Source organism: Epinephelus lanceolatus, chromosome 10 (assembly GCF_041903045.1).
Source record: "Epinephelus lanceolatus isolate andai-2023 chromosome 10, ASM4190304v1, whole genome shotgun sequence".
In the NCBI taxonomy this organism is placed as follows: domain Eukaryota; kingdom Metazoa; phylum Chordata; class Actinopteri; order Perciformes; family Serranidae; genus Epinephelus; species Epinephelus lanceolatus.
In genome coordinates, this window is record NC_135743.1 from 26200179 (window position 1) to 26222003 (window position 21825).

General features: G+C 40.2%; 1 protein-coding gene across 2 annotated transcripts in view; it reads left to right on the plus strand.

The window, feature by feature from the left end:
• The window catches only part of col14a1a (collagen, type XIV, alpha 1a), a 191236-nt gene that overhangs the window by 162035 nt on the left and 7376 nt on the right, over positions 1 to 21825 (plus strand). For both annotated transcript variants that reach the window (XM_033640620.2, XM_078171876.1), the window contains exons 41-47: positions 3928 to 3981; positions 4124 to 4195; positions 9303 to 9338; positions 12022 to 12088; positions 12307 to 12498; positions 17916 to 17993; positions 18978 to 19133. In XM_033640620.2, coding sequence (XP_033496511.2) covers positions 3928 to 3981; positions 4124 to 4195; positions 9303 to 9338; positions 12022 to 12088; positions 12307 to 12498; positions 17916 to 17993; positions 18978 to 19133 — 655 coding nt within the window. The remainder of the gene's footprint in view (positions 1 to 3927; positions 3982 to 4123; positions 4196 to 9302; positions 9339 to 12021; positions 12089 to 12306; positions 12499 to 17915; positions 17994 to 18977; positions 19134 to 21825) is intronic.

Here is a 21825-nt window from a genome sequence, read left to right on the forward strand (position 1 = left end):
GAAAAAAGAAAAAACGCTGGGGAAAAGTACATTTATAATAATTATTATTATTACAGTTTAAAATTATGTTCCGGAAGTATAATTTTTAAGCACTCTTTTAGGGTTTCCAGGTCAACTGTCTTTTTCCTTTCTTTCTTTTTCAATTAATTTTCTTGTTGTTAATTTTCTCTTTTTACTAATTTCTTGCTATTTTTAGGGGTAATTTCTTCTTTCATTGCTCTTTGCCTTCTTCCCATGTTGTAAAGAAAAATCAAGCCAATTAGTTCAGGTTTCAAAGGGTTAATTTACGGAGTTAAATGTGAAAATATGCTGGATTTACTGTTTTTCCCTGCTGTCTCTTTATACAATTGCTGCCCCGCTTTTTACTGTAACGTAGTCCACACCACTTGCAGTCGCCATCTTTCTCAGCTCAGCTGCCTCCACCCAACTGACCTTTGGTGGCGTGTGCTGTGCAGTACAAACAATACATCCTCAACACAGCATCCTCATATCAATTTAACAGAAAGAGGAGCACCTGTATTTTGGCATTATTGAAAACCACATCATCAGGATTTTTGTATACCCTGGTATACTAATACCTTGACGGCCCCCAAGCCTACTAGTCATTATCTTCCATTGTTAATTATACACATGCAGGAAGCGACAACAACATGAATGCTGAAACTAATTCAGTAATGGAAAACCTTGTACCTCTGGTCAAACAGGTGTCCTTACTTGAATATATAAGTACACAAATCTGATATCAGACAAGATCGTGGTACAGCATGTGCATGGACAGACATACCAAAAAAACTAAAGTTACATATATTTGCTCAGCCGTATACTGTGTATCCCACATCCAACACAATCATGTGTGGTTTTTGAAAAAAACTCTCTGATTTAAAAGCACCTGAATCAACTTCAGTGTTTAGACTCATTAGGCTACAACTTTATCTAAATTATTGGATACATATACACAGCTTGATGCCTTTATGATACCATTAACAAAGCCCTGCTCAGCAGTTTACTGAATCTAGTGCTCCACAAATTTCAGAATTACCAGCTGACACTGAACTGTGCGGTGATTTACCATCAATACACCCACGCTCTCAGAATACAGTACATGTTTACTAATGTAATTATTGGATGTAATCACGTGAAATTACTAATCAGGGAGCGATTTTAGCTGCTATACTGGGAAAGATTCCCCCTTGCAGCACTGATTATGACAGGCCTCCCACATCCACATTTCATCAAGATGCTACAGATCAGTTGTGTGTTTTATATTTGTGATTTTTGTGGAGACTACCAGAAAAAAAAGAAAAAATCCACCATGGGTATGTTTGTACAACCACACAAAGAGCTGATTATAATTTAGTTTCCATACACGACAGGAAACATCTCAAATCAGTTCTTGTATTGTTGCAGAATAACCGCAGCGTTACACTCTGATGTTTCCAGCAGCGCGCTCAGCCTGAATTCCCTTCAAATGTTTTTTCCAGCAGATGCATTGAAAGCAGTGGGGAAGAGGGACACGGTGAATACTGATAAGAATCAATTCACAAGAGGTCATCAATGCAACAGCAATTTCTGTTATCACTATTCATTTGACAGCGATATAGAAAGTAGAGTGTAGCCAACTGAACAGTAATTATGAACAAGAAGCAGCTTTAGAAAATGAATTCATCCACAATGCTTGTGCGACTGTTTGGGATTGCCACCAGTCTGTATCATCCGATGTTTACAAAGCAGAACGGGGGAAAGCAGATAGCTCTTTGTTGACTCGCAGTAAAACTCACCAGCATCAGTCCACCGGGCATAAACACTGTACAGAACTTTTTGTCAGGTGTATAAAAGACGAAAAAACACTCTGGCAAAGACAGCACCGCAGCGGCCAGTTAGATCAGTTCAAACAACACTAACTGTCTCATGGGTACTTTATTTGTCCATGTCGCAGTGGAATGGATCAAGGAAAGCTGTAAATCTTTATTTTGTCATTGAGGCTTGCATTACAGAGTTTTTCAACTTTTTCAACTCGGGACCAAACACAGTAGAACTGGCTTCCCCCCCCTTAAGACACAGGCTCATAAAAACATGGCACCTGGCACCCCTGTCATACTTCCCAACTCTATTATTTAAGATATACCAATGGCTTTGTGAATTATCCAACACTGAGAAGGTACAGTTCTCATAAAAATTTAACTTGAGCGCACAAGTTCAGCTCAGAGCGCTTTGCAAAGAAAGTTGGATATGAATAAAAAGTTCAATCGTATTAGTGTAATTGTTAACACAGACAGAACCTGCACTTTGTTGGTGGCTATATTAGCATTCATACAAGAATCTGAATTGGATTAGCTTCACCCCAATTTCTTTGACTATAGGTCAGGCTGTAAACTTGTTGCAGCTTGGAATATAACAGCAGTGATACATTTTCATGAGTCTGACCTCCTGTGAAAGAAGGCAGGAGGCTGAATTTTTATGTGAATAATAGAAAAAGAAAAAGTTTAATGTTTGGATTATAATATAGCCAGTACTGGGAGTGTTGATAATGTGACACCAGGTTGGCTCTCATCCCAATGTCACTTCTAATGCTTGTTTGTTTCACAGTGGAAGATTTTGTCACTTTTTTTTTTCTTTTTTTTTGTCTGAAGATGATAATTGTTTTTGTTCCAGACGTGCCTCTGCTCAATTTGAAAGGATTTCAAAGTAAGAAGTGTCACAGTGACACTGTGACATTGTGAGACTTAAATATTGGGAGGAACTAAGTCCCAACAGGGCGAGTGTTTACTGCGTGACACCAGAGTGACTCTCGCACAGGGGTTTTCAGACGCCCCAGTCTGGCTCAGCTTTTCAGAGAATCTCATGCATGCGTTATTTAATAAATTCAGATTTTTGTGGTGCAGTCAAACACTTGTTTTTTGTATATTTATTTAGAAGGTAAAGATCCCCCATGAGGATTCAACAAAGCTTGATGCTTCAGCTGTTGTGGGGAGCACTTAGGATGCAACGCCCCAGGGGAATTTCCATTCTCTGAGATGTGCTGTCTCTCTTTGTCTTACCACGTGGGATTAGACAAACTGTACAAGCAAGACATGCCAGGAAACATATGCTAAGAAATGAGAGAAAACTAACAAATTAAGTTTTGTTTCAACCTTATGTAATAACACACTTCAGTCATGGCTTTGTACTCTCATACAGGTTAAACTGAGCGCCGTATAAGGCGTGTGTCCATGCTGAAAGGGCATCAGCCTCAGTGTGTGACCACAAAGTAACTTCAGACATCCAAGCTAAAATGAAAGGATTAACTGAACCTCAGGTTGAGCTGTTTTCCAGGACAATCAGCTTCCAAAATGTGTCTTAATAACACTGAATTTGTTCAGTTTGAAAGCCCCATAAATACTGAAACACATCAAAGCCATCATCATGCTATTATATATCATGTTATTATATATCATACCTTAAGAAAACCAGACCCTACAGAATTGTCATACAGGAGGTATGAATGTGCCTCCAAAGCTCCAGTTTCATATTCACGTGTTCTCCTCAAACCACGGCGTCATGGAGAAGACATTAAATGGCGGAGATGGTTTTAAACACCTTGAGGCAACTGAAAAACCCAAGTCGGGAAGAATGCACCTGTGTTTTGTACAGACTGTCTTAAAATTAAACCAAACTTAAAGGTTTGATCGGAGGCATTTGTTGGCAGACTTTGAGGTTGCACAACCAGTAGAAGCAGCAGATGCAACAGCTACTGAGTTTGGTTTCCGTCAGTCGCCTGCATGTTAATTGTATTAGAAAATCACAGTCTTACTGTTGGTTTAGTCTGGAGACTTACAGGAAATTCCTCAGACCGTTTAGAAAGGGCTTGTGCAAAACAAAGTTCAACCTACAATTATGAAACAGCAGCTAATATTTAATATACTGGGTGTTTTCATCTGCGTCTCTCAGGGTCTGCCGGGTAATTCTGGACCACAGGGACGACAAGGACCTCCTGGACCCGTTGTAAGTCTGTTTTCGTGTTATTCTCAGCATATGTTTGTCTCTTGGATCATCCTGATACACGTGCTGACTGATCTTTTTGCTTCTTGTCACCTTCCTTCTCCCTCTCTGTCTCTTATTGTCACTGCCTGTCTCTGTCTCTCAGGGAGCCCCAGGAGCACCAGGAGCTCCAGGACCTGGTGGGGCAGCAGGGTCCCAAGGAGATCAGGGACTTCCTGTGAGTGAAAATGTTTTGTTTTATTTTGTTAAGCTTAATGTGAATAAAGAAATCTGTGATACTGAATTTGCTTAAAACACGCTATTGAAACAGCCTACATGTGAAAAGCCTACTCAAGAGAGTTTGACATAACTTATCCAAATGAACAATGAAACAAGGGCTGTGTCCAAAATTCCATACTAACATGCTATTTATCATCCCAAAGCCCTGATCAGACAGAAAGCGTTTTGCAGGTTGCAAAAAAATACCACCTAGTGTCTAGTTCCTAAAATGTTGCGGCAGAGGGTACTAGCTGTAGCTCTGGTTGAGGGTGAGAGGCTGTCCGCAAATGGTTTGTTGGGCACAGGGAAATGGAGATCTGTGTGGGTACGTGAGACCCTAAAAAAGAGGATGGATCAAGGGGATTCCCACCACTTGGTCCAGGAGCTTGCTGTCTGTCATGGGGCCGTATAGCTCTGGGTCTCCAGCAACCGCTACCACCAGTTTCTCCTCCATTGTTTACCAACTGTAAAATCATCCGATTGGAGAATAGGAAAAAAGAGATGGCGTTGGACGCTTTTCGGTGCTGAGTTGAAGTTATTTTAACTCAAGGAGTTCAGAGCACAAAATGCCAGGCGCATAGAGCACAGAAATGTGAGGCGCATCTCAATGCAAAAACTGTGAGCAAAAGACTAATTAAAAACAATTACAAAAAGGCGCCTCCAACTGCTAAAACACTTTATGTGTGATCAGGGCCTAAACCAGTATGTGAGATTTTTTAGCATTTATGAAACCTTAGTAACCAACAGTAGGTGGATTTCCAGTGAAACATTACAGTATGCAAACACTGGACACTACACCAGCATGAACATCCCACAATAAAATGTGGGAGACGACCACGCTCATAACAGACACAGACGACTCTGTGACGTCAGTAACGCTTTAATTCAAGTATAAGAATCTACTTTGAATTGAATTAAATTGTGGGTAGAGCTGGCACAGGTTACCATACTTACATGTCTCCAACTGGTAAGGAGGCTCTCAGGAACTGACAAGTTAATTACAGCTCAGTGCATCTGAAAAGATACATACTATTATTTATTGACACAAAAGTATGTAGTGCATAGTATGCGATTTCAGACGCAGCGAAGGACATGACCTCTCCACCTTCTACTCCTTCTGACTTCTCCTCCCATCATGCCTCCCTAAATTTACAGGAGAGCAATAATCTCAAACTGCATCACAAAGTTACAGCTTTGTTTAAATATAAATAACATTGTGGTTCGGTTGCAGCGCTGACAAGAAGCTCATGCTTCACAGATTGTTTGTTTTTCTCCTCTTTGTCCTGTTCTACTTTCTGATCTCTCTTCTCCTGACTGGAAGCAGCCTGTTAGTATTGGATGCAGTCCTCATAATAACAAAGATATCATTCTGTCAGAAGTTAGTTGTGTTGATACGGCTTATCTTTTAAGAATATCAAAAAGACACATCTCATAAGTTTAATTAGGATTTAAGGATTTTTAATCTTTTGAAAATCAACATATGACGGTTCAGTTTTGATTCTTAAAGTACAGCATGTCAGTTTTTTGAGCTCTGCAAAAGAAGAAGAAGAAAGATGTGCAAGTGACACAACACAAGCACAGAGAAGGATGCAGAGGAGAAGATGTTGGGTTCCAAACTTTGTGTAATGCTAACAGGAACAGATGATACCGTGATGTTGGTGACAGCTAATCTAGTCTTGGGTCAGCTCCGCAGGCCAGCAGCAAAGTTTGGCTCAGAGAGGGAGAGCTATAAATCACTTACCGACACTCTCTCCCCCACACACGCGCACACACACACACACACACACACATACACAGAAAAAGCAGTGAGAGATCACATCTGCCTCATCTCTGGGACCTAGAAGACTCAGACACCCCATGTGAATGTATGCACATGTAGCAAACACACAGACGTAGACAAAAAAAAAAAAAAAAGAAATTCAATTTCACTTTCCCGAGCCATAATCTCTTAAACATCTTAAACTTTTAGGTTCAAACTTCACCTCAACATTAAATTGCTGATTCAGTGCTCGTTCTGCCCCCTACAACCCGTCTCCAGGTTTCTGCTGCAAGAGAATATTTTTCCTCTTAAACAAGTGGGTTTTATCTGAAAAAGCAGCCACTTAAATCTGCAGGGAAATTTTAGCATTTTGTTTCATCGTGTTGTAGCTGACCTTAAGATGTGGAAGTCAGTCCTAGAAGTTTTGTTGAGGTGGACACAAAAGTGCCTCATTTGTCCCACTGCACTGAGGAACTTGCTGAAGGACGGTGGATTTATACCTTCCAAGGCAAGATAAGAATGGGAATGAGTCACAGAACTTAAAGCACTCCTGCCACTATAATTACTTGAGCTCATGTCCGAGTGACTAATGTAAAATCCCAGTCCTGTTTCCAAGAAATTATGTTTGTATGTTACTATGCCACCATGTCCAAATCTGAGGCCATGGTTCTCTGCTGGAAACCAGTGGATTGTCGTCTCCAGGTTGGAAAAGAGTTACTGCCTCAAGGGAGGGAGTTCAAGTATCTCGGGGTCTTGTTCACGAGTGAGGATAGAATGGAGTGTGAGGTGGATCGTTGGTCTGGTGCGGCATCTGCAGTGATGTGGGTGCTGTGCTGGACTGTTGCGATGAAGAGGGAGCTATGCCAGAGGGCAAGGCTTTCGATTTACTGGTCCATCTACGTCCCAACACTCACCTATCGTCATGAGCTCGGGGTAGTGCCTGAAAGAATGAGATCATGGATACAAGCGGCCGAAATGAGTTTCCTGTGTGGGGTGACTGGGCTCAGCCTTAGAGATAGGGTAAGGAGCTCCGACATAAGGAGGGAGCTCGGAGTAGAGCCGCTGCTCCTTCTCGTCGAAAGGGGTCAGCTGAGGTAGCTCAGGCATCTGATCAGGAAGCCTCCTGGGTGCCTCCCATTAGAGGTGTTGCAGGCACGTCCCACTGGTAGGAGGCCCCAGAGCAGACCCAGAACACACTGGAGGATTACATATTTCATCTAGCCTAGGAACACCTCAGGGTCCCCCAGGAGGAGCTGGAAAGCGTTGCTGGGGAGAAGGATGTCTGGGGTGCTTTGCTTGGCCCGCTTGGACCCGGCCAGATAAGCGAATGAAAATGGATGGATGGATTGATTTTACTAAACTGCTTTCTTAATTAGATTGTTGTGGCAGTGTGCTGCCTGGATTATATTCAGAGTTAATGTTTCTTTCAGATATCATTACACTACATTAATGTACCCTGTAGGCTTTGCAAGGAGGTGGTTGGGGAGGACAGCAGGCGTACAAAATGCAGGACCTCTGCACTAGAACTGCGGCATTACGTCTAGGCTCCTGTCTTAGGTTTAGGCAACAAAAGCGCTTTGGTTAATGTTAGGGAAAGATCAGGATTTTGGTTTTACTGATGTGTTAAGTATCAACATTTTTTTGCAACCTTTCAGGTACATTATTTAGCAACATTTCCTCAATATGTTAATAAAAAACGTCATTTGCTCTGCATTGTTTCCCTCAAAAAGTATTCGCTTTTTCAGATTAGTTGTAAATGTAATTTTTTAGAAGACATGGCTGGAAATCCCCAACTTTCCTGTTTAAGGTTTGACATAATTCATCTGGAAATGTTCTGCTCCATCTATCAAGATGAATATTCATAAAACTATATAATACGTAACGGAACATGTGTTTTATTTGTAGCTGTTTGTCTGGTCTTTGGTCAACTGGTCCAACTTTTCAAAGTCTTAAAGAGTCAGAACTGTCAGATGTCCCTTGTGGATAGCAACAGAATCTTCCTTCATTAGGCTTTGATTTGGTGATTAAATTTTGTTTCCTTTTCCTACTTACTGTTGCCCATACCTTTGTATTTACAGCTGGCCTCCAGTCTGTCAAGTTATTGTAGCATTTGATGATGTCCTGAGTGTGTGGCAAATGAGTCCAAGTGTCTGTCTGACCTGCACAATATACTGCTTTTGAATTTCCAACAACTCAACCACCTGAAGGTTTTTCTTAATTTATCTTGCTTGACTTGGGAGCAGTCCACCTCATGTTTGCCAGCTACGAAAGAAAAAATAGCAGCAATCTTCTTGTGACTGTTTTATCAGTCCACGCTGAAGCGCTGTGTAAGAGGAAAGTCATCATAAAGGTACTTCCCCCTGCGGATGAACTGTAAAACATTCAGAGTGAAAAAGCATCGACCCTTCAGACTCTGCACATACAGGGCACTGCGGAGAGACAGTTTTGATTAATTGATAAAAGAAAAGAGATCTGTATGAGAGATACTCCTGTCTTACTGTGTCTCCCACACACTTTGATTTGGTTTTCCCATGTCACCATGATAAGAGGGTAGACATTTAAATGCCCAGGAAGGCTCACAGATTCAGACACAGGGAGGAGGTCCAGGAGAAGACATTTATTATGGAGACCTTCACTCCAATTCAGCGGCTGTGTCAAATGTTGGCACAGACTTTGTATCATCTGCAATATAATACACATACTCTATGATATGCCAGGCCTGCGCACACATTACAACCAACCCCCTCAACACAGTCAGTCAGTCGGTGGTCAAGGACATGTTTCCCCCAAGATAAACAAGCCTTTATTCAAAAGCTGTAACAACATCAAACTGATATTTATCATATCAGCACATGGCTCTGTGGCCAGGAAATAGTTGTCTTTTATTTGCCCCTGGATCATAATGCGTTACACTGTGATATGCATTCACCGGCTTTATGTGCTTGGCAGGTTTTTGTGTGTACGTGTGCGTTGTGATCAGATATGCATCTGTGTGTTTTACAGCGTTGGCAGTAGCAAAAAGGAAGCCCATCCAAGGCACAGACTCGCTTTCTGTTTGTGGGCACTGACACTTTGGGGCTTATGCGCATGTGTTGTCTTTACGACACAAAGGACATGGACACAAATTTAAATGCATGTAGTCATACCAGCTGTTGGATCAGATGACGAGGCATAAAGAAAAGGAGAGAGATGGAGAGTAATGGGGTTGGGACGTTAAAGGAGAGAGGGAAAGAGAGATGAGCATGGCTATTTCTGAGTACACATCCCAGTCAAATGTTTATTCTCCTCCTGTGCTTTTATGTTCCAGGGTCCTGCTGGTACCAAAGGCGATAAGGGAGAACGAGTAAGTCATTCCACTCACACACTTCAACCACTGTTTAGAGCAAATCATGTTTTACTGCTCCATTTTGCAGTGGTAATATTGTTATTTTGCTGAGGTAAAACTCAGACTATTACTCACTAATGCTTCACAGCCTTGTTTTGAAGAAACTGAATTACCCTCTAGTACACATTCACTGTTTCTTTTTTGTCTTTTTACTCAAACATTCACTTTATTTCTCTCTTCCACTCCCTCAAACTCATTTAGAGCAAATCAAATCAGTGTTCATGGTTCAAATTTGCAGCAGAGCAGGGCCTGTATTTTTGCTGACACAGTAGCTGGGCCATCACTGCCGAGGGCTTGAGAGACACGCAACTTGCCAAGTTGAATCAAACCTGTAATTCCTGTATCTGTCCTGTTTTATCAACTGTTAGGGACATTTTTACCTCGCTGCAGTTCATTTTTGTTGGAAGACTCAACATGAAAGTCTCTTAAAAAAACATGGCAGGATTTTCCTCTCTGTGTTGTGCATTTTGTGGAGTGGGCCAGTTGTGGATAAAACTGGTTAAAGTCTTATTAGTATCTTGTAGTGTGCATCAAGTCTGAAATTCCCTTATACAGTGATTTAACTAAATAGGGGGAAGAGTGAACATTTACTACCAAGCTTATTTTTCCCCTAATACATTTTTGTGATATACACAGTCATAGATGCCACATCAAATGATTGTGTAATAGTGATGATGATTACTGTAAGGCAAAATAGGAGAGTGTCAGATGTTGAATTTATTATAAACATCAGTTATCAGTGAGACCTTTTTGATTTAAAGGGACAGTTCACACCAAAATCAAAAATACATATCATCCCTCTTACCTTTAGTGGTCTTTATCAATCTAGATTGTTTTCATGTGAGTTACCAATTGTTGGAGATATCAGCAGTAGAAATATAATGCAACTAGATGGCACTCGGCTTGTGGTTTAATATCTCTTTCCAGAAATCACGACCTGCTTACTCAAGATAATCCACAGACCTTGTTGTGAGCAGTTTCATGTAGGAACTATTTTCTTCCTACCAAACTACACCTGCAAACAGTATCACTCCCCAGAAGGAAGTCTGCATCTACTCATTAACGAGAGGCTCGTGCTCATGATGCGCGTGAGATGTATACATCGGTGGTGTCCTCCTCAGCTGAGCAGTGACATTAGCTAGCTTAGTGAAGCTAGGTGAGCTAGCAGTAGATGCATGTTTCCTTCTGCACTGTGATATGGTGTGTGGGCGAAGTTCAGTAGCAAGAAAATAGTTCCTATATGAAACTGCTCACAGTAAGGTCTGTGGATTATCTTGAGTAAACTAAGTTATAAACTGAATTGAGTTCACTTGGTCATGGTTTCTAGGTAGAGATGTTGTTAAGTTTATCAGATGTATTTTTTTAACGCTTGAGCACCACAAGCCAAGTGACATCTAGTTCCATTGTATTTGAGAGAAGGCAGACATCCCTATGGCCAATATTGCCAACCTCAGCAACTTACATCTAGACTCACAAGTCAGTCTTTAGACGCTTTGCTTAACTAAAGACTGACGACTTTCTCCCTGATTTTGTGTTTAGATGGGCGGATACAATTTCAGAGTTTAAAAAAACTCCCTACGTTGCAGAACAAATAGTAAATCTGCAGGGCGGTCCTTCGGTGGCTCGCTGAACTCTTGTGCTTGTAAACATAGTCCCACTAGAAACACGTGTAGCGGTACAAAATGGCTCAAGTCGCTGTAAGTCCTTCATTTCCACAATCTTGTGGACTGAGCACACGTTTGATAAAACGGAGTTAAATCTCTCGGCATCCATTTTCAAGCTCTCTGTGTGTTTGTGTCCTTGCAGACGAGAAAAGGGGGAGCGCACATTTCTGAGAAGGTGTGTCCTTTTCAAAAATGCAAGAGGCGTTGCTTTGTTGCCGGCCGTTTTCGCCGGTGTGTTATACACACTTTAGAAAGGAGTGTCACCAGACTGTCAGAAGGTGGAGATCTCTGATTGTCTGGTGGTGAGACTACACTCACACCAAAACAATCTAGACTGATAAATAGCGCTACAGGTAAGAGGAAAAATATGTTTGGTTGATTTTGGGGTGGACTGTTCCTTTTAGATGTATGTAAGGTTTTTAAAGGTGTGATAAAGTCATGTCTTCACTCCATCACACTCAACCAGTGTAGTGTCAATTTAGTGACTCAAAATCAATAGCTTTTCAATGTAATATTGTTTTGAAGGGGTATTACCATCCTGTACCTAGTCATTATTAAAATCTATGGGTGTTACAGTGATTTAATATTGTAGTCCTAAAAAGTCCAGTGACAAAAATAACATTTGACTTTTTTTCCCTAGTATGGGTCAAGAGCCAAAAACAATCCCATACTTCCCATAATGCATCTTTACAGCACTTTACATTAGACACTCCTCTTTAATTTCTGGTTAATTGTGTAATTTACAAATACTTTGCTGTCATAAGTGTGCTGTTGGTCACATAAATATGAGGGACGTCAGAGTGTGGAATAAAAGTGGAGTGCGCTCGTTAAAACACCCACAAAACACCCACCCACCAATTTATCAACCACTGATCTGGGTGTTTGTGTTCCTGTGGTTGCTCAAACAGAAAAGTGGTATCTGTCTCCTGTGTGGTTGTATAATATCAGACCATGAGAGCTCTGTGTTTGTTCTTCAGGGGGATGTGCAGTCCCAAGCGGCTGTGCGTGCCATCGCACGGCAAGTGTGTGAACAGCTCATCCAAAGTGAGTAATCTGTGATATTTACACATTAACACCAGCATGTTATTAGGTGCAATTTTGTCTTGCTGGAAATGTTTCCTCTGACCTTCTCTGCCTTATGTATTGTCTTTTCTTATTGTCTCTGTGATGTATTGTCTCATGATAAAAAAACAAATTTAGAACATTCTCAAAACTTAAAAAGCAAATAATTTAACACTATCACCAACTCTGCCTCCCTGCAGGCCACCTGTCTCGCTACAACTCCATACTGAACCAGATTCCCGCCCAGTCAGCGGTGTCAATCCGAACAGTACCCGGACCACCCGGAGAGCCGGGTAGGAGAGGCCCCCCAGGACCTCAGGGAGAGCAGGGGCCATCCGGCAGGCCAGGTTTCCCTGGTACCAGCGGCCAGAACGGACGGCCAGGAGAGAGAGGTGAGTGATGAGGATGTTTAAATATGTGTTTATGAGTAACGACAGAGTTATCTATAGGATGCACAATAAATGTCGTGATTGAGAGAGACGGACGGAGGAAAAATATACTCTGCAATTTCCATACATATACCTTTCATTCTCTCAGTAATATACAGACTGATTGCAATCCATTATCAGCCCTTCACTGTTTGGGTTATGTCTAGACACTCTGGCTGCATGCTGTTGTTTATATTAGCATGAGAAAGAGTGAGGAAATATTTGAGTGTTTATTAGACCTTTGATGCGGTGAGCAGGTGATGGTGTGAACTGAAATCGTATTAGTCATAACTGGAAAATAAGATGACAAAGAAAATGTGTAAGAAATAAAATATACAGTGTAGAAGAGTATGAGGTGTGGTTTAGAGAGACATGTCTATATGGAGCCTTTGTTCGGGGGGGCTTTTTATGCCTAAGGGGGATGAACACTGGGGATTGTGTCTTATGGACAGTGCATTTAATCCCTGGGACACCAGGGTGCCCCTGCGTTTGGGTTTTCTGTCATAGCTTACAAATAGGGGTTACTGGTTTATAGGAAGGAATCTCAATTTAGTTAAAGGAAACATGTGCTGATTTTACACATTAAATAGGGCTGCGCAATATGGAGAATATCAAATATCACAATATTTATGACCATGTACTTTGACATCGGTATTGCAACAATATTGTAGGATTGACCATTGGTGCTTTTACAAAATATTTACACAATGACAGAAGACAACTTCAAGGATATTACAATATTCAAAATCTAAGATAATATCTAGTCTCACATCACAAGATCGATATAATATAGATGCATTTCCTGGCCCTGTAACAAAGTCTGTTTAAAGTCTTGGAGAATACAGCCGCATATGTGGGGGAAAAAAGTGGCTCCAGCAGGAGTGGAAAAAAAATTGATAGATTGCCTTAAACGATGTTCCTTGAGTCAGAACTGTTAGCGGTCAGGTTGTATTGTGGATACTGCTAAATTGGTGGAATTGTCTTTAAAAAAAAAAGGTGTAAAGACAACTATCATAATAATTGCAGATAGAGATGTGCCAATGCAAATATTTGATAGTATAATAACCTAACCAAAAATGATCAAGATTCCCATTATAATCAATATAACTACTTAACCCTGAAGTGTCTACAAAAACATTTTTTTCAACATCATAGTGTATGTAAAGATGTGCTCTGGAATTTAAAAAGTGTGTTTCAGCAATATTCATGGATGTTAAACTTTCAACCTATTTTTAAGTAAAACTAAATAATGTGAAGTTTGAAGAGAAACAAAACCCATTTTCAAAATTTATACATATTATTGCTGTGGTCCAAGACTGTCAAAAAAAATATTAGTAAACACAAACTTTGTCCCGAAACCAAAAACTCAAGTACCGAAAGTCAAATTTGTGATGTCATCAAGTGTAAGGTGTGGAGCTGCACCATAGACAATGAATTGGGAAAGATATTTTAGATGATACTGAGAGCACCTGGGGGAATGTTCCAAGTATAGACGGAATCTTTGCCAGCGTCTTTGATCAACCAAATCTACCAGCACAGAAACTAAGCTGACTGTGGACAGGGCTGCAGCAAAATTTATTTTAGCCACCTCAAAAGACCCACCTAAAAAATCTGTATCAGTTTAAAGGCACACTGTATTTAGAATATTTTCACCACTTTACATTACACACTAACCCATCGAGGCAGCAGTAGACCAGCAACTCCTGTGTTTTCTGAAGTAAAAAGGAAATGAGGAGAAGTGAAATGAAAAATTTCCCCACTGGAAGGGGCTGTCTGATGGCAGGGTAAAGCGGCCAACAAATTCTAAATATAGTGTGCTGAGGTAACATTTACTCAGTGCTTTTATATTATGTACGTGATGTGGGGGGGGTTGCTACCTGGAAGTTATTGTCAACAGATGTTGTGTTTGGTCTATAGGGGAACATTTTCTGTTTCAAAACACTACAACAGACTCCAAACATTCTGTGGGTCCACAAAATCATGCTCCCATTCATTGTCTACGAAGCAGTTCCAGACTTATTACTTGATGACATCACAAGTTGCTCATGTTCACGACTATTGACTGAACTCTGTGAAAAACTTTGAAAAAAACCGACAGGAAAGTGTGTGTCCTTTTGCAAAAGAAGTAGGTCGAGCAGTGTTGTAGCTGTTGTCTCAATTTAATCTTCACTTCCATCACTGCGTCCTGTTGCTGTCCTCTGAAAGAGCAACATAGCCAGTTATTTGGATAAGGCCTGTTATTGTGACATGACTGTAGAAAGCTCTGGTGTTGCAATAAATGTTTATGTGTAGTAGGAGTGTCCAGCTGTTGAGAGCAGTGAGTGGTTGTGGAATAATCAAGTGCATTACAGTATGTAAAGTGATGTATTTTCCTTGTCAACAATTGCCAGGGGCTTTTACTGTTGAAGAGAACATAAAATTTGCTCCAGTTGGAGCTTCGACCTGCCTGCTTGTTTGCTGCTTCTCGTGGTTCTGGCCTGGGCTCTGACTCACAGTCAGGGTCAGAGCACAAGGCAGTATATCCATGAGGTCATCCCCCTGCCACGAGCCCTTAGTGGAGTAACAGCCGTTATGAGGCTCCGTCTTCATCACTTAAACACGCAACCCACACTAAAGAACCACATAGCGAATGAGTCTGCACACACGGAGGGTTTAGGAAAGCTGAGAGCGGCTGTCAGGAAATGTCCAGCATGGTTACTTCCTCCTCAGCGCTTCAGGCCTTTGATTCTCCCCAATAACATTTACGATCTGCAGCCTCCACACACACATACACACACACTTTACTGTTTATAGGCTGAACTGAAACCAGAGCAGGCCAAATATTATAAAAGATGAATGGCAGGCTTAAGAAAATTAGACATGTTATTATTAAGTCAGATGGTCCATGTAAGACTGATACCAGGAACAAAGCTGAGCTCAGGCTCAACAGATGAAACCATTTATATTCCACATACAATATTCTGAATAAAGAGAGACTGTGGGCCAGCTGGTGGCTATCGTACAGAGAATATCACGAGATGAGGGCGCCGGCGCAGAGAGAATAAGTTTTGTTTGCGGTACTGCAAAATGTTTTCTCCTCAGCCTCACTGTGCTTACTTCCTCTTTACTGATGCAACTGATTAAGATAGTCGTAAAAGCAGCAGGACAGAAAAGCTGCAGATCACCACTTTTGTGTGGTTCTCTAATATTAGAGTGTTCGAAAGATATTCCATTAGGTCATTCAAACAGCTGCGCCGCTGGACAGCAGCACAGAGCCGGCTCTGGGTTTATCATACATTTTATTAGACTGATCATCCACGCATAATTAATCCGCCACATTTTCTCCAAAAATCTGCAGTGTAATGCTGACGTTGGGAAGGAAACTGGTGAAGGAATTTTCAGATGCTTTTCCTAAGTAAAAGTACCAACACCACAGTGTTCTTCAAACCACTCCTACTTACATCACAACTCAGATGTATTAAAAGCAAAAATTTACTTAAAATATTAAAAGTACAAGTACTCATGGAAGAAATGGCCCCTGTCTGTGATACATTTAACATGACAAGATACTGATGCAGCAATGTGTATGAGCATTTTACTATAGCAGCTGGTAGAGACAGTGCTAGTTATACAATTAAGTAGTTTATTCAAGTGGTTCCCAAATTATGGGTCGATCCCCATGCAAAGAGTTGTTAGATAAATCTGGGAGGTCCAGAGATGATGAATGGGGGTTGAAAAGGAGAAAAAAACTCCTGCTTTACAAATCTGTTTTCATTTTTGGACTTCTTGTAAAATATTGGGTAATTCAACCTCTCTGGGACTCAAACTGTTATTTGAATGAAACCATGTGAGAAGTTTATAGGGGAAATCTCTCTCTAATGGAGCTGCTAATAACTCTGAAGAGGTCACAAGCCAAAAGGACTGGGAGCTGCTGGTTCAATCTTTAGTAGGGCTGGATATCAGTATGCGGTACCTTTAAGGTATCAACCAAAACCACCCAGTACCAAGTAGAAGCTTACATTTCTAGTCAAATGACACCCACATTCAATCATTTTTGCAGCAGAGGTCTGATCCCAAATCATCCCCACTCACACCTGATCAGCAAACTTTCTGTTGCTGCTTTCTGTGTAGTTGGTTTCATCTTCGTGAATAGTCAGTTCAACATCTGCCAAGTTAGCACGAGCTAACACAGCAGCAGCAGCAGCTAACACTGAGCCATGTGTCCAGAGACTAGGCAACTGGAAGTCTTTTCATTCCTATGGGAATCTCTGTCACATCCCACGTGCCTGCGAAACTCCTCTCCTCCGTAATATTTCAGTCCGGAATTTGCCCCATGCATGTTAAAAAAAATTGAACTTTTGTGGTGGATTTCAGAGAGGCTGTAGGACAGCGTGCTAGCTTAGCTAAGAGGCTGCTAACTGGCTAACAGACTATTTCCTTCAATTCAGTTGCCTGTGTTGATTGTTAAGTGAGTTTATATGATTAAAAAGAACTTGTTTATCTAATTTTGACACATTGTGAATCTGAATAATGTTATTCTGCTAAAATATAGTTATACATTATATACAGTCAGATTGTCAGTATGACTCGTTTAGCCGTTTATAGGCTTTTCAAATAAATATTTCACAAAACATGCCATGAACCTGGCAAAAACTGACAAAATTAGCCTATCCATCATGGCTACAAGCAGTTTCTATCAGGTTTCTATCCATCCGTAAAGAAATGCACTTCCTTGGACGCTAGAGGCATCATCTCTGTATTTATGGATCTGCTGGCACCAGTTACATACATAAGTGGGAACAAGGCATTAAATGTTCGAAACAATTTCATAACAAAAATACTTGACTTGTCCTTAAACCTGTAAATAAGTGTTAGGTAACGTTAGCCGTGTGATGCTAACAGACCTGTCACTGTGCATGTGCAGGCAGACTCTCACAAACTGTCCCCAGCGTGGAGCTCACACTCCTGCAGCAGCACTTACAACCCATACAGTCTTTGGTGAAGTGAAGTCAAGCATAATTTATTTACAGATTTGGCAATTCAGCATGCTTAGATGACATAAACAATAGCCAACCTTAATGTTTAGAAATGCATTATATTCTGTAACTATAGCTGTCAAATAAATGAAAAAGAGTAAAAACTATAGCCTACAGTAAACCCCCCTCTGAAATGTAGCGGTGTAAAAGCATAGTAAGCAAGTAGGATAACGTGGAAATACTCAGGTATAGTGCAAGTACTTCAAAAGTGTACTTGAGTAAATCTATTTAGTTACTTTCTCAACTGGGATAGTCAGTATTGCAAACCCTTAATAAAGTGGAGCTGTGTGTACACCAACAAGAGGGCAAATGTGTGATGTGATTTTAAGTTTAACATGGATCTGATTGAACTGTGTGCATTTCCAGGTCTACCGGGAGAGAAGGGAGAGAGGGGGAATCCTGGGATTGGGAGTCAGGGACCTCGAGGACAAACGGGACCACCAGGTAAGATACTGACAAACTTATACACAGTCCTGAAAAGCTAAACCAACTGAATGCACTTTGTCCAATCCCGGTGCTCTAATAACATTTGGGGGTGCTGGACCTGCTCCAAAATATGATAATTTAACATTATTCTGTTTCTAAACATTCGTTTTTAGTGTTTTCTGACCAAAAATGTTTCAAATATTAAAACAATATAAGAGCACAGATACTGTGTTTCGGATCTGCTTTAGTCTCTGTTAAAGCTTAGTCTGAGAAAAGCAAGCAGACGTTTTGGACCGTGAATATAATTCTCTGTATTGATTTGCACTGTGTGGAGTTTGCGTTATGAATATATGTCAGCTGGGATTTTCTGTTTACTGTTGTGCAATCAATACTCACAAAACAAGCTGACAAAACTCCCCGGCAACTTTTCTATGATCAGATAACTTAAGAAAAAAATCCCTAAACTTCATTATGTGCAAAAGGAAATCTTTTCTGAGAGAAAGGTACAGGGCAGAGCTCTCCGTCTTTATTAGCTGTGCTTTTCTGGAATATTTGTGGGATGATAATTTTAGCTCTTGGCATATGAAACTCCCCTCAAAATATTGATTTCATATTTCAGCTGACTGCTGAAGTGAGTCCTGATGGAGCACTTTCTCTTGTGTAAACAGAAAACAGAGGCCTCTAGCAACATTTCAGCTAAGAACTGTTATTCCTGCTCCTGCCCTCAGGACATTCACTATCATCTCCCTCATCCAGAAATGACAATCATGTCTTGTCTGCCAAACTGTCACAGCAGCAGAGAGGGATTTAGAAGAGATTGAAGAGGTGATAGTACAGTGACAGGATATAGCCTGGATGGCACATTTTCAGTTTATTATCCTTCCCCTCTCCCTTATCCCCTCTCAGCAGACATCACACTGGCAGTCGTTTTACACAGTGTTTATTGATGACTGACTTAATGTACTCTTCTGTATTTAACACAAACTTTTCTTCCATCCTCAGGCCCGCCAGGTGAAGGACGGACAGGCAGCCAGGGCCCCACTGGTCGGCCTGGCAGCCCGGGAGCACCGGGGAGGCCGGGGAATCCAGGTACATCAGGACCACCTGGTCCACCAGGATACTGTGACCAGAACTCCTGTCTGGGATACAACGTCGGAGGTAAACAACATTCAGCTATTTAGGCATTGGTAACACTTACACAGTATGCATTCACTACACAAATGGTTTATAAAACACTATGATTTAGTTGTGAGCAGATAAAAGAGCGTTTTGTTACAGAGTATGAACGAGTGAGAGAGTTTCGAGACATGACCTCCTCTAAAAATATGATGTGTGAACTTTCGGGGGGTCTCTAAAATACTGACAATATGCTAGTTTTGCCATGCTTTTCTAGTTTTCTGAATCTTCATCATCATGGCTCATGTGTCAAATTAGGCCATTGTTAATGTACAATTCTAACATTAATCATCGCTAATTCACTTTAAGAACTGGCATCCATGCTGCTCTTGCCAACACCATCAAAGCATGGCAGCACAATATCATAAATTTCACTCACTTTAACTCAAAGATTAGAGAAGCACAAACTCAGTCAGGATGCTGAATCGCCATTTTTCATTTCTCTGTTTTGTAGTCACAATACAAATATATCAAAAAGAAAACCATCAGGATTAAAGATTTAATGCTCATGCATTTGTGTGTTTATAGGTCATGTTTTATTTGTGCTGATTACCTACAGAATATAATACATGATTCAGCAGAGTACAATGTGCCCTGCTTCATTTGGCCATATTGTATCATATCATATATCTTATTATATAATGGCCTGCTGTGAAGTTTGGTTTTGATACCCATGCAGAGGTTTGATGTTGTCATTAACTGATTATTATCAGATGTGCTGACACAAATCAAATAAGCGTACATGTTTGTAGCTATGAATGTTCCTTCGCAACAAGAGTCACAGTCAGTCTTCTCTCTGAGAAGAAAAAAAAGGTGAGGTCCCTTGGGAGCCATGGTAAAATTCACACACTCTCTATGAGCATGGCGTGCCTTCAGCATACTGTAGAAGGCATCTCTAAACAGAAATTAATAGAAAAATGTGTTCTCAAAAAAAGTAGGAACCACTATACGAATGAACACAAAAGCACACAAGTACATAGTGGGTCAGGTTCTGCCAACTGAAACAAAAACAACATTTTGACTGGAATATTTTCCCAAATGTAGTCAAAACACCAAATAACCAGACTTTACAAAAACATTCTTCGCTGCTTATTTAGACCTTATTTGTCCCTATTTGTCCTTATGTAACTGAGCATTAACTGTATTCTGTCATGTTACATTTTAAAAAGACTTAATCAGAGTAACCATTAGTGTGACTAATTCAGACTTATTTTATTGTAAGATTTGGTCATTTCTCAACATAAAAAGCTGACACTGTCTACCCCTGCCCAGTTTTTCCATCATATAAACCATTCTTTACATGTGTAAAACATTGAAATATTGTTTTCACAGTGACACCCGGCTGTGAGATAGTTATTGTTCTCATAAAGCTCTCAGAAAATTGGAGAGTGATCTGGCTTTTATAGTTGTTCCACTGTGAAGTTTTTACATTCTTGTCCGCACTGATGGATTAAGAAGTTAACTATGTCACTGACCAAAACTGTTTGTCTATATTGAGATGTAATAAAATATCCTCTTATGCTTACATTCAGACAAACATACGCACTGGATGTCTCTCAGAATTCATAGTTATGAGGACCTTTATGGGTCTTGTCTTAGGCCATCTCAGGGAGGACATCTAACAGCTTCTGACGAGTCGTCTTAATGAAACATCATCTGCTAAAAGTAGCTGATGGATGAGACATTACTTCATCCATCAAGCCAGATTTATTTTATATGAATGGATTCCAGTCAAATGTTTTTTCTAGTTTTATGACTAAGGAGAGTCTTGCCTGTTATTCTCAACCATGCAAGGATCAAGTGGTGCCTCCCTGACCACTTGAAAGGAAAATGCAGTATTCGGAGTAGTATTGTTCCTTTCACAGCAGCTAGAGTTTGACCCTAAATTTGGCTTTGTCATTGTTGCTTTTAAAGGGATAGTTCAGTTTACTAGTATTTTTCAAACTTACACAAACCTATTATTGCGTTTCTTTAAATGTAAGTTTCTGTTAAAAGCTGTGTGAACAATAAGGTTAGCCTATTGTATCTCAATTACTAAATGTCAAGAAACCAGTATCAGTGCAGCTGTAAGAGTTAATACAACTTCGTCTGAGCCAAGGGTCTCACCTTCATTGGCCAACCATGAACAGTTTTAAGATTTTGCTAATGTAAAATAGAAATCAGTAACTTTATCAAATGTATACATTACACTTTGGCATAGAATAAGTGTACATTTCCCCTAATTTTATCGATATCGACTACATTCCATAAAGAGTTGGCAATTGAGCTAAGTTTAAGCCACAATAAGTGCATCTTTGAACTGTATGTCAATGCATAAAAATAAAAAAAATGTATATCATTAGCTGAATCATACTTAAATATCTTAGGTGTTGCTCTTCAAAGCAATAATTTTGGAAACACTGTTATTCCTATTATTCATATCAATTCATAAATGATGTTTTTTTTTTATGGCGGGCTTTACTATGGCATTTTTTAATGACATTTTAAGGGCATAGTATGTTATGTTTCGTACAATTCTGTGTTGTTTTTATTATGTTTTTTAAATTTTTATGGCATACCATGTTACAAGTTTTTTTTATACATACATATATTTTTTATGGCATACTACACTATGACGTTTTTTACAAAATTTTAATGACATATTTTAATTTGTATGATTATTTTATGGCATAAC